This window comes from Silurus meridionalis, chromosome 15, assembly GCF_014805685.1.
Source record: "Silurus meridionalis isolate SWU-2019-XX chromosome 15, ASM1480568v1, whole genome shotgun sequence".
NCBI classification, from domain to species: domain Eukaryota; kingdom Metazoa; phylum Chordata; class Actinopteri; order Siluriformes; family Siluridae; genus Silurus; species Silurus meridionalis.
Window position 1 is genome coordinate 3,694,434 of NC_060898.1, and position 14,153 is coordinate 3,708,586.

General features: G+C 40.0%; 1 protein-coding gene and 1 non-coding gene across 2 annotated transcripts; both read right to left on the minus strand.

Annotated features, from left to right (window-relative positions):
* Positions 1-430: 430 nt before the first annotated feature.
* On the minus strand, positions 431-6,234 carry nop56 (NOP56 ribonucleoprotein homolog). Its single transcript, XM_046867414.1, has 12 exons — positions 6,083-6,234; positions 5,179-5,268; positions 4,860-4,974; positions 4,510-4,674; positions 4,126-4,324; positions 3,125-3,312; positions 2,782-2,933; positions 2,438-2,538; positions 2,004-2,152; positions 1,441-1,562; positions 1,105-1,263; positions 431-874 (listed from the first exon to the last, which is right to left on the minus strand). The coding sequence occupies exons 1-12, from the start codon at positions 6,083-6,085 to the stop codon at positions 668-670; spliced, it is 1,650 nt and encodes a 549-aa protein (XP_046723370.1). The 5' UTR covers positions 6,086-6,234; the 3' UTR covers positions 431-667.
* LOC124398520 lies at positions 1,337-1,405 on the minus strand. The gene has a single exon (XR_006928079.1). It is a non-coding gene; the product is annotated as a small nucleolar RNA SNORD57 (small nucleolar RNA).
* Positions 6,235-14,153: the final 7,919 nt, after the last annotated feature.

Below are 14,153 nucleotides of genomic sequence, written 5' to 3' on the forward strand. Positions count from 1 at the left end.
TCAAAGAAACTTTTACTTTGCTGTGACCTTAGGTGGTCTGACCTTTTTCAGAAACCAGGCAGTTGGCTCTTCTGATGGAAGAACAGTAAACAAAAAGCAAAAAAAAAAAAACCCTTGTCCCATGATTATTAGCTTGAAGGTTCATTATGCATTAGGAGACCTGATTATGAATGTATTCATTTATTAAACTTATCTGCATTGGCACATTTTCACAAAAAGCTGATTTTTACCAGTAAGAGGAAAATCTCAGCATAAAACCAGTTTTAGGAACACCAATACACCTCACAAATGCCTACATTTCTGGTATGAAAATTGCAGATTTGTTGTGAAAAAATTAAGTTTAAGAATAAATTCAAGCTGTACTAATACAGTGGCCTTTAGACCAATTACAAGCCATGATATAACTAATGCCTTGTGATGCACAGTCTCATTACTGAAAACAACTTTTATTGGTCAACGAAAGAATATGGAAGAAAGCATGGTCACTTAAAACAGCTGGGAGGCGCAATCCAGAGGCAGACTGACACGAATAAGGCACAGCGCTCAACAATCAAAAGAAGCAAGGGAAAAGAAAAGAAAAAGAAACAGATTGCGCAACACATTCAGGAAAAACTGTACAGTATTTTAAAAAAAAAAAAAAAAAAAAAGTTCATTATTTAAGAATGGATTAACCAGTCTTTTTTTTCTTTTTCTTCTTTTCAGTCTGCTCAGGTTCTGGAACCTCTGCTTCCTCCACCTCAACTGCCTTTTGTTTCTTTTTCTTTTTCAGAGGAGCCGTCTCTTCTACGCCATTTGTCACCACATCCTCCTCCTCCTCCACATCTTCCTTCTTTTTCTTCTTCTTCTTGCCAGTCACCCCAGCTTCTCTGGTTTCCTTCAGATTGACAAAAACAGTACCCATTAAGCAAATCTGGACCTCATTTCCTTTTAAAGGGTCTAAAATGTTCTGCTCACTTCAGTGATCAAACCCACCATCAGGGGTCTGTCGATGGTTCGGAGCAGCTTTTCTCTTGCATGGCTTTTGCAGAGGCAGTGCCATGTTCAGGCCCTGCCTCTAGTCTAGTCATGCGGCTGAAGAGTGCAAAAATGAAACTGCTCACTTACTTGAGTCTCAGAGTCTCCATTAGCTTTAGCCTTCTTTGCTTCAACTGCTTCCTCCTCTCCTTCGGCTGTGGACAGAGCTTCAGATTTTCGCTTCTCGCGCTTCTTCCTTTTCTTTTCCTTCTTCTCAATTTTGCGCTTGATTTCTGCCACTTCCCCAGCCTAAAGCAAAACCAACAAAACCTCTTACAAAAAAGCCACACAAGTTTAGGACTTAGAAATTGAGTGCTGTGCAGTGTCAGGCTCATTAAATCAGTTTTTGCCTCCATATCAGAGTCAGGATGAAAGAGAGTCATCATTCACAGCAAAGGGGGAAATAATGACTAATTGTAAACGAACCTGAACTACTGCTTCTTTCATGACGTCCAAGTTCTTCCTTGGCGTCTCACCAGTCTCGTAAAAGGCAAGCCGCTCTTCCACCTGGTCTCTCAATTTATCTCCAAACACGCTAGTAGGAACCTCTGAAATGAGGAATTTAGGAGTTAGCAAATAGGCCGAGACAAACACACACAATTATGCTATATAGACTTGGATTTGCTCAGTTTAATTTCTCAACATCCGTCCCAAAAAGGGTGGAATACTGTTGACGAAAAATAAGGACATCATAGCAAGTAAAGCCTACGACCAGTGATGGGCTATGAGAAATTAATAAATGACTGATCACACGTTTAAGATTAGGTTAAAAAAACATTTTGCATAAACCCAAAAGAATTCGACTGTGCCAATACATTTTTATTGAAAGAGCCAATGCTGAGTAAAAAATTAAAGAATTATGTACAGTCATCACTCCCATTTGCTTTCTGATGAAAGCACTCAATGCTTTGACAAGATTTAATAACTAATAAATTCCTTACAAAAAAACCATCACTAGTCACCCATTACAGCCAGGAAAAGAATCTCACCGGCGAAACAGTCGATCCGAGAGGCGATGGTGCACTTGTTAGCGAGGTAACGGGAGATGCGCCCCTTGTTCTTGGCAGCAGCGCGTCCGATGAAGGTGGAGTGGAAAATCAGACCGTACTTTGGTGTGTTTCCTCTCGTCTTCAGGGCCCTGAATTTAGGGGAACAAGTTACAGCACACTACACACAACAACACTTTGCTAAATAAACCAGGATCCAAGAGGCAGTGGCCATGTGGGCACTAACATTTGGCTGACACTACTGTAACTACCTCTCAGAGCCCTGAGCGGCTGCTCAGACTGGGGGGGTTAGCTTGGGAGAGTGGGATCACTTTTGGTGTGTTCAAGCACACACAAATCAACCACTGCGGCTTTGCCCCTGCCCTGCCATCACAGCGGCCGCCTCAAACCCCAGCAGGGTCGGGGAGCCCCAGTACCTGAACAGGGCCTTCTCTGCTCCAAGGATCTGCACTGTCGAAGCCGGATACTTGGCAAGGTTTGTCAGGCTTCCAGCGTGGGAGATGAGACGGGCGCCAACCTGAAACACCAGCAAGTGCATTTAAAGAACAGTTTGTGTGGAGAAGCATGTAGAAGATAGTCAGGCTAGTCAAACAACAAAAACGTAAGGATTTCACACTGCAACCCATTGAAAAAAACAGGCTGGACCTCATTTTACTTTGGTTTAAAAATATATATAAATAAAATCCACCCAGGTTTTGATTAGTAAACAGACGTCTCAGAACTTAGTAACGCAAAGTTACCAGCAATTGTATTAACGTACCACTTCACCGATGAGGGCTGCCAGATTGGGGGCCACCTGTGACATTTTGGAGCGCAGGTACTCTTGCAGCTCCAGTCTGTAAGCTGTGAGGGACACGACTCTGCTGGAGAAACTCTCAATGTTGATCAGGTCGATCGGAGAGATGTCCATACCTAAAGGAAAACCAAGCAGATACTCAATACGTGTTCCTTGGCTACTTAGCTACTTTGGTAAAAGCTGCTCAGATGTTCAGCGAAATGATAAGCAGTCATCACATGGATTCAGTGGATTGACAGATTATAAAAACATCATTACATCAGAGTTGAATGCAATTCCTAAATTCTTTAAGGGGCATGGATCTTACCCATAGACGAGCGTGATGCATCCAGGATCGCCTGGGCTTTAGCGCTGTCCATTGTGATCTCCTCGAGAGGCTCCAGACTCTCCTCACTCAGTTCCTTCCTGTTCCCGATAAATCTGGCCAGCTTGCAGTATGTAGCGTTGTCGCTTACTATCTTTATCAGCTCAGGAAAATGGTATCCATACCACTCACTGAACAAAACAAGAAAAGGGGCACGTTAATACAAGCCAGACAGAACACCAACACAAGCAGAGAACTAGTAGGAAAATCCAAACCAGGCATAGTTGTCTCCGCCCTTAGGTGGTGATCTGCCCCTCAGACAGACTGAATGTTCCCAAGAACGGTGTTTGTATCCCTCCTTTTCCTATACAGCCAGCACTATAGATGGCACTGTCTGTGGTAAGCATTGGGAGGCTGCCCCTCACACCACAATGCAGAAATTTTATTTTATTAGTAAATGTGTTTACATGCAAAGAATCTGACTTGAACTAAAGCTGGAGAGAAAATCATGATCTAATTTCTTTTCAAATACATTATGTGCAAGTACTTAAGCTTTTCTACACCTGGTAGCATCTCCAGCTAAATTTATTCACAACACAAGTAATGTGTACATACATTTATTTGGCCCATTTATATTTGGCTGTCAGCCAACTTTTACTTCAGCTGATAAGCCAATTTAACATGCTGGAAAGGGCTTAGTGAATTTATGGTCACAAATTACACTAAATCTGGTTAAACTTGAATCTAGGGACTCCGTGTGCAAAATATTCCATTGACTGCCTTATTTTATGAGCAAAACTAAAATAAATCAGACAATTGCATGTAAAAACGTTGTTTGGTCCATGGAAGGATAGCAAGCCACACCGTAATTAGTTTATAATGTTAAGGTAAACGAGGCAGCTGTTTATATCAGTTAGCTTTCAGGCTCACACACCATGCAGAGACAACCTGCCGAGTCTGGATTAGATTCTTAGCACAACACCGTTGTCCAAACCCAGACATACCGAACACGCATGGAGAACGTGTTGATGTCCTTGTCCAGCTGATCGAGCAGGGCAATGGACTGGATGATCATGTTGTCAGCTCTGTTTACATTAAACTTGACCTTAGCTCTCGAGTAACTGTGACCCAGACCAAGCTGTGCTTTGGATGCTGCCAGAGCAGTCAGGCCCTTAACAAGGGAGTGAAAGTGCAAGCGCACACCTATGGATACAAAACACAGTGAGACATTGGCGTCAAATCAAGACAGCGATGAGGTTGTACTTTGAAAGTGTACAGCCAACTGTTCAGTTTTTCAGTATAAAACATCAGACTTCAGTGTATCTAGACACATCACTACAGCGGCATTACTGCTACAGCACTATCAGATTCACTGAAAGTCAGCAAACCTCTGAAGATCTCTGCCACCACTCCTCCAGTCTGGATGGACAAACCCAGTTCCTCCTGCAGTGCTGCACCAATCTTGCCATCAGCCACTCCTAACACTGCTTTCTTCTTGCCTCCTGAGGGCAAGTTAGTTTCCAAAAACAGCTTGAGATCAGCATGGACAACTCCTATAAATAAATTAAAAAAAAAGTGTTAAAATAACAGAATAAGCAGCATTCTATGTACCTTTTTTGCTCAGGTGTTCAGTTTCACAAAGATGTTTGTCAGCACAGTGACTCAGTGGATTGACAGATTATTATAACATCACAACACCTAATATATGAACAACAATCTCAGACTAATAAGGACTCACCTTCTGAGATGGCATTTATGTTTTCCAGAGCAGTCTGGGCAGACTTAAAGGGAAAGAAAGCAGCCAGTTTCACCACGTTGTTGAATTTTGTAATGTTCAGGACACTTTCCTCCACCTGCCCAGAAAAAGTATGGCATTAAAAACATACATGGGTATCTTAAAAAAAAAAAAAAAAAAGGGGCAGCAAGAAATGTGGGGATCTGGGGGAACAAATCAAAGAGGCTGAAGATTTAGCCTTCCACAACCAAAAAAAGTGTCATACTAATAGATCATTTCTTAGATATCCATTAAAATATGAGACAAAAGTGATGGGACGAACCTGTGGCATGAGCATGCCAATCTCCTCGACCTCCTTCACGGCGAACAGGGCGTACCCGGCTGCATGCTCAAATAACACGTGTAGCAGCACCTACAATAAAAGCAAACAAATAAATAAGAAATCTCGACATGAGCCTGACTTCAAATGCATTTAAAATATGATCCCAGACGAAGATCCACGTGGTGGCAGAAATACCCACCCTCCCCCAACCAATGATTTCCACACCACGTGGTGTCGCCACCAAAACGATTCCCGTCGTTCCAAAATCAAACCTACTTTATTTTTCCCCCTTATTAAAATGTGCATTCAGATCTTAAACTATATTCTCTATAATTAGAAACCAGCTCATTAGCATTGCATTTCAAAGATGGCCATCTGGAGCTCAAACCAGACCACGTGTTTCCCCCTTCTGGGTTAGCATGGCGGCTAGCTAAATCTTTTATTACTACCAAAAATAAAAAGGTCAGACCACAAATGTAGAAAAAGTATTTTTAGGATTAACATAAATAAATGTATTTAACATAACGGTTTTCCATTAACGCTATTAAAGCTGAGTCACTCACGCAGAGGCCTTAGTAAAAAAAAAAAAACAGGCCTATAGCGCAAAACTTATTTTTTGTACTTAAATGACAATAAAACAATGCATTAGCATGAACCAAGTGCACGGATAATCTTCCTTAATTATTGTTTATTACGTCAAAACAGAAATAACATGCCTTCATTAAAACTAATCGGTTTACACTATATTTAGACTAGCCGTTATGCTAAACCAGTATACAGATTAAGCTGAATAGCAGTTTTTTGCAGAGTTTGAGGAAAAAATTACATATATATTGTCTATAGTATAGAGACTAATAATATAAATATATACATTTTTATGTGTAAATGAGGGAGGAAAAAATACCATTTCTGTAGCTCGGTCGGTGCGCCACGCGCTCCCGTCTCCGTGCAGCTTAAAAGAGAAATGAACTCTCGCGTTCGTGCACGCTGACCACGCGAACGCCTCCGCCAACTCTCGCGATAGGACTGCACCGTTTGCATCCGAGGCGCGCTCGCCCGTGCCATATCGCGAGATTTATTAAAGGTGTACGCGCGGCCACGTGCCGTCTCTCTCTCTCTCTCTCTCTCTCTCAATGAAGCTTCGCCGGTCATGCGTACGCGATCAACCCCCTAGACTGCGACGTCCTTCCTTTGTTTCTGACATCTATAAACCTAGTTATTAGCCTTCCCTTTTTCCCGCACCTGACTGTACCACTATACCCCATGTCATTCTTCTGCACGTGACCAAACCACCTCAATCGTGCCTCTCTCAACTTGTCTCCAAAACCTCCAACCTGTGTGCCAATGAAAACTTCAGCATCTTAAACTCTGCCAGCTACAGCTCCGCATCCTGAATTTCTGTGAACGCTGTACACAACCGTATTACAAAATAATATACAAATAATAAATAATATTAGTCTTAACTGAAAATGATCAGATGTAATATCCTAATAGCAAAAAAACATTATTAGAACTACCTTTGAATCAGTCTCCAGTGTCAGTGCGTGTCAATGCAAAGCAGCTTTACCAAAATAAATAGATTACGACTATAAATATTTAATCGTTCATCCCTAATAAACGAGCCAGTGGTGACATCAGTAAGATGTGAGGAAGAAACCTTGAAGGTAACCAGACTCAAATGAGAACCCATTTATGCTGAACCTATTTGTGCTGATGAGCATTTAAATGCAAAACATTGTAGCAGAGTCAAGTCAAGATTATTTATGTAGAGCTTTTCACAACATTGTCTCAAAGCAGCTTTACAGAAATCAACAGTCAAGATGAACGATGTGTATTTATCCCTAATGAGCAACCTGAGCCCTGTGGCAAGGAAAAACTCCCTTTGATGTTATAAGGAAGAAACCTTGAGAGGAACCAGACTCAAAAGAGGAACCCATCCTCATTTGGGTGACATCAAGAGTGTGATTATAGTCTTTAAACAATACAGAACACTGGAGAGTGAGAACTAACATGAGCACTGGAGTATAAGATTATAAGTAATGATCTTTCTACAGTCTTATACAGTCATTTGTGGTTATAAAACTAGGAGCTATTGAGCAACTCATAAAATAGCTCAACATTTGTGATCATCACAGATCCAACACCAGTTCATGCTGAGGAAGAGCACCACAGATGCCTTATTTGCTTTGAGGATGTTGATGGAGAAGTATAGAGAAGGACAGAAGGAATTGCATTGTGTATTTGTGGATTTAGAGAAAGCGTACGACAGAGTGCCAAGAAAGGAGTTGTGGTATTGTATGAGGAAGTCAGGTGTGTCAGAGAAGTATGTAAGGGTGGTGCAGGACATGTATGAGGACAGTGTGACGGCAGTGAAGTGTGCAGTAGGTACGACAGACTGGTTCAGAGTGAAGGTTGGACTGCATCAAGGATCGGCCCTGAGCCCTTTCCTGTTTGCAGTGGTGATGGACAGGTTGACGGACGAGGTCAGACAGGAGTCTCCCTGGTCTATGATGTTTGCAGATGATATTGTGATTTGTGGTGAGAGTAGAGAGCAGGTTGAGAAGAGCCTGGAGAGGTGGAGATATGCGCTGGAGAGAAGGGGAATGAAAGTCAGTAGGAGTAAGACAGAGTACATGTGTGTGAATGAGAGGGAGGGCAGTGGAGTGATGCGGTTGCAGGGAGAAGAGCTGGAAAAGGTGGAGGAGTTCAGGTACCTGGGGTCAACAGTGCAAAGTAATGGAGAGTGTGTTAGAGAAGTAAAGAAAAGAGTGCAGGCAGGGTGGAGTGGGTGGAGAAGAGTGACAGGAGTGATTTGTGATAGTAGGGTATCTGCAAGAATGAAAGGGAAAGTTTATAGGACTGTGGTGAGACCTGCGATGTTGTATGGATTAGAGACAGTGACATTAAAAATGTAAAAGGCAGGAGGTGGAGCTGGAGGTAGCAGAGCTGAAGATGTTAAGGTTTTCGTTGGGAGTGACGAGGATGGACAAGATTAGAAATGAGTTTATTAGAGGGACAGCACATGTAGGATGTTTTGGTGACAAGGTGAGGGAGGCGAGATTGAGATGGTTTGGACATGTGCAGAGAAGGGACATGAATTATATTGGTAGAAGAATGCTGAAGATGGAGCCACCAGGGAGGAGGAAAAGAGGAAGGCCAAGGAGGAGGTTCATGGATGTGGTGAGGAAGACATGCAGGTAGTTGGTGTGAAAGAGGCAGATGTAGAGGACAGGGTGGTATGGAGACGGATGATCCACTGTGGCGACCCCTAATGGGAGCAGCCGAAAGAAGAAGAAGAAGAAGAAGACAGATCCAACACCAGCTTCTCCATACCAGAGCCTTTAAACACTCCAGGAGGTCCAATGTCGAAAACATGAAGTGGGATCCAATTGGCACTGGTACGTCTCTAGATGGTACGAGATGATTGCAGGGTCGGCATCTACTTCTTTAAAGGTCCATAATCTTCATGAGGTGAGCACGGTAGAATTTCATGATATATCAGTGTGATCTTCAAACTATGAAGACATCTGGAAAGAAGAGACACACTGCAAAGCATTTGTCATGATTTTTTTTTTTTTTTTATTTATAGAATTTTTTTATATTATTATATTACTTTTCTTTTTTGTTTTTTATTGAGACTATAAAAGCACAACTGGACAGTAACTGAAAATGAAAGTTTTTATTATTATTTTCGATTAGCATTTCAAACCTCATTGTTTACTTTCATATCCCCTGTGCTCTAATACAATCACAAAACAAACTGCATGATCCTGCATTCAGCGTTTCTTTATTAGCATGGTAATTAGTCACATTTTAATCAACACATCTATGAATTCATAAATCTCAATAATTCGAAGAATTGCTAAATAAAATTTCACAGCAATCCCAAAACATATAGACAACAGAGGAAGCAATGATTATTACATGACACATATGCATTAATCACACAATAAGCACCTGTAACTAGTTACAATCTTTAAAAAATTCATTTCAGAAATAAATTATATAAACACTATTCATTTATTTCCAATACAATAGTAAAATAAAATGTAATAAAATAAATGATAAAATTTTGCACATCAGAAAATCACTTTCAATCACATATCAGTATACTGTAAATACAGTCACTAATATGATGATAATAATAATCATAATCATAATAATAATAATAATAATAATAATAATAATAATAATTATTATTATTATTCCCTAAGGCATTGGGTAGCTTTTGAGGAATGTAAAATTATTGAAAAATGATATTTTCCTTTTTCCCCATCTTATTTTATTTTTGTTATTCCATTTATAAATTCTGCAAAAGTAACAGGAAGACACGCAATAGCATTTACTGGCCACTAGATGGTAGTCTTGCATTACCCTCATACATCTAATGCATTGAATTTTCTTACTTTTTCTACTACTCATAAAGATCATCAACTCACAGTGTAGCAGATAAAATGGAAACTGAACAAACAATTTAAATCTGTCCACTTGCCAGACTGATCGACGGTTGTGCACTGTTGTTTTCCATATTGTCCAGGTGAATTAATACCGTTATCAGGTTACGGTCCCTGTGCTAAAATCTGTGGTCTCCAATATGTAAAAGTGGAGCTACTCTGATTTGACCATAATTGGTTCCTATACAGACTTACTCATACCTCATCACCATTTGTGATGTTCTGTATTCTCTGTAGTTCAGTCTCACTCCTCACGCTGGCCAGATCTTTGCGATTTGCTCTGCAGAATCTCTGAGCTTCCTCCCAAGTCATTTTGTACTACATCCACACATGTTTGTATCTATGATTGAGAGCATTGAAACGTTACAATAGTCTATAGATAATGATAAATTATTAATATGATATTTTATTCATTAGTCAATATCAATATTGCATTGTTAGAACCAGTGCACAAACGTTCATCTATGATGATCGTAAATGTTGAGCTATTTTAGGAGTTGCTCAGTAGCTCCTAGTTCTATAACCACAGATGACTGTATAAGACTGTAGAAAGAACATTACTCATAATCTTACATTCCAGTGTTCTGCATTGTTTAAATATTTATAATCACACTTTTGATGTCACCCAAATGAGGATGAGGTTTCCTTTTTGAGTCAGGTTCCTCTCAAGGTTTCTTCCTCATGTCATCTAAGGAAGTTTTTCCTTGCCACAGTTGCCATGGCTGCTCATCAGGGATAAATACACACCATTCACCTTGACTGTTGATTTCTGTAAAGCCACTTTGAGACAATGTCTGTTGTGAAAAGCGCTACAGAAATAAACTTGACTTTCCATCATAGCAAACAAATGGCTTTTGGTCAGTACACAAGGTAAATCATGGCATAAATTATTCTCTTGAATAAGTGTAAAGTTTACTAATGAGTGTGTATTTATTTAGACCCACAAATTATGCTTTATATTTAAATGTTATAACTATGATCAAAGGTTTTGTAATCCCAAAAAAGTTTTTATCCGTCCATTTTCCATCATCATTAAAGGACACAGCAGTACATGCATTACTTTGCCCATAAATATCCGGTTCTTCAGGTTTCCAGTTAAAAGCTTTTATCTGACCAAGACCTGGTTTTGTACAGGCCTATCCAAAACTCCAAACAGCAAATCTGTGTAATGCTCTCTGCAGTATCTCTGAGCTTCAGTCCAGCTCATACAAGGATTGACCAGAACATATTCATCTCTCACATTCACACCACCTTGAACAGAGATGCATATGTAACATGTTTTAAATGAATAATATTTTTGAAAGAAGTTCAAACTCAACAAACATTTGAATCTTTAACCAGTTATACTCACCATCAAAGCAAATGAATAAACATCTCCTTAAACAAGAGCTCTCCTGCCATTTCCATTCACCCGAAATATACACACACAAACTGTCTTCAAACAACTTCATCCGTCTCCATACCCCCCTGTCCTCTACATGTGCGTCTTTCAAACCAACCACCTGCATGTCTACCTCACCACATCCCTAAATCCCCTCTTTGGTCTTCCTCTTTTCCTTCCTCCTTGTGGCTCCATCCTTCAGCATTCTCCTAACACCTCCCTCACCATGTCTCCAAAACGTCCTACATGCGCTGTTCCTCTAATAAACTCATTTCTAATCCTGTTCATCCTCATCATTCCATACAAAAAACTCATCTTCAGCTCTGCTACCTCCAGCTCCGCCTCCTGTCTTTTACTCAATGCCACCGTCTCTAAACCATACAACATCTCAGGTCTCACCACAGTCCTATAAACTTTCCCTTTCACTCTCACAGATACTCTTCTATCACAAATCACTCCTGCTATCACTCTCCTCCACCCACTCCACCCTGCCTGCACTCTTTTCTTTACTTCTCTAACACACTCTCCAATACTTTGCACTGTTGACCCCAGGTACCTAAACTCCTCCACCTTCTCCACCTCTTCTCCCTGCACCCGCACCACTCCACTGCCCTCCCTCTCATTCACACACATGTACTCTGTCTTACTCCTACTGACTTTCATTCCCCTTCTCTCCAGCGTGTACCTCCACCTCTCCAGGCTCTTCTCAACCTGCTCCCAACTATCACCACAAATCACAATATCATCCGCAAACATCATAGTCCACGGAGTCTCTTGTCCGACCTCGTTCGTCAACCTGTCCATCACCACTGCAAACAGGAAAGGGTTCAAAGCCAATCCTTGATGCAGTCCAACCTTCATCTCGAACCAGTCTGTTGTTCCTACTGCACACTTTACTGGTGTTACACTGTCCTTATACATGTCCTACACCACCCTCACATATACTTCTCTGACACACCTGACTTCCTCATACAGTACCACAACTTCTCTGTCAGCACCCTGTCATACGCTTTCTCTAAATCCACAAACACACAATGCAACTCCTTCTGACCTTCTCTATACTTCTCCATCAACATTCTCAAAGCAAATAATGCGTCTCTGGTGCTCTTCCTCGACCTGAAATCATACCATTGCTTAAAGATGGTCACCTCTTCTCTCAGCCTGGCTTCCACTACTCTTTCCCATAACTTCATGGTGTGACTGATCAACTTAATTCCCCGTAGTTACTGCAGGTCTCCACATCTCCCTCATTCTTAAAAACCGGTACCAGCACACTCCTTTTCCATTCCTCAGGCATCCTCTCACCTTCCAAATACTAAGACAATTATACTGAACCAACAATAATCAAGCTAAAAGCGGTAACTTAAATACACAAAACAAATGAGGAGCAGGTGGAAGCATCTGGTGGCCAAAGCAAAAACAAACAACCCAAAATATCCAGACCCTGACACTACAGTTTCTCGAGACAAATACAAATTATAATAACAAATAAATTTACCACATAATGAAAGCTTTTGGAGTGGGATTTACTTAAAGTCAGCCTGTATACAGTATCATCAATATCATCATCTAAAAACAGTACTTTTGCTACATTCCCCAACACATAAGAGATCATTTTAACTGCTATCATAGATAGGTTTCATTCTGATTTTTTTATTTAGTACAAAGACGTGTGATGGGGAGTTTTGCAAAATACAGTTTTAGCCTTGTCTTTCTGGCATTATTAAATATACCCAAATGCACCAGATGCATCAAAGCAACTAATAAACCATTTTGTTGTAATTAATTATAATACCCAATCAGAACCTATAGATTTTCAATAAAAATGTCTGTGTCTGTATTTCTCTCAGAATTATCTGTATCTGTTGCTGTGTTCAGATAAAACCAGAAGTATAAATACAATTTAAATTCTTTTCATGGATTATACTTGTAAACTTGGCAAAGGTATAGGTATAGTAAGAGACCTAACAAATGATAATGGTGAATTCTGACAGGTTTGTTCACATATTTCAGATTCACCCTGCAATTATTATAGATCAGGAAATGGGTTTGTTATATGAGATTGTGCCAGCTATGATATATGAGTATGTGCCAGCTCCTTAAACACCTTTGAATGCTTTGTCAGAAGCCAGAAAGGTATCTGTTTGACATGTTGCATTTTAAAAATTGTCAAATAGCCGTCTGTCCGTCCGTCTGTCTGTTTATATATATATATATATATATATATATATATATATATATATATATATATATATACATGTGTATATATATAATTAATTTTTTATTTATATAATCTGTAAGCTTTATTCTGCTGATTTTTATTGGGTTTAATATGTATTTAGATTTTTTTGTCACTGTTTTTACCAAACAAATAGTCCTGTTCCTTTTACCTTCCTGTAAAATTGCTTATTCCACACAGGCACCAAATATATATGCATACGTTACTAAATACATTTCAAGTTCATGTTGAGTTTTCATGCCTGTCATGTTTGAAAGGTCAGGATTCGCTAATAAAAATATATCTTTTAATCAGGATTCTACTAATATTACATTTAAATTTACATTTGCGGCATTTGGCAGACGCCCTTATCCAGAGCGACGTACAAAAGTGCTTTGAGTCTCTAGCAATGAATAAATCTACACTGGTACGCAAGATTACAAACTTAATATAAATATAACTCTTGAATTCTACAAAGCAAACTTGAAAAGTGCTAATTTAAGTGTTTCAGGAAGAGGTAGATCTTCAATCGTCGCTTGAAGATAGCCAGGGATTCCGCTGTTCGGACATCTAAGAGAAGTATACTTATCTCTCATTATGTGAGAAGGTGGTACCGGTCGAGCAGTGCTGGAGGATCTCAGACAGTGTGGTGAGGTCTCTGAGGTAAGATGTGCTGGTCCATTTTTGGCCTTGTAGGTAATCATCAGTGTTTTGAATCTGATATGTCCAGATGGAAGCCAGTGAAGGGAACGCAGCAGTGGGGTGGTGTGGGAAAACTTGGGCAGATTGAACACAAGTCATACAGCTGCAAGTATACTAATGAATCTTTATTACAGATAACATTAAATGTAACAAAATTGTGGTTTAATGGCATGTCTTTGTTATTCATTGTCTGGTATGGGGTTTAACTATTATGCACAGC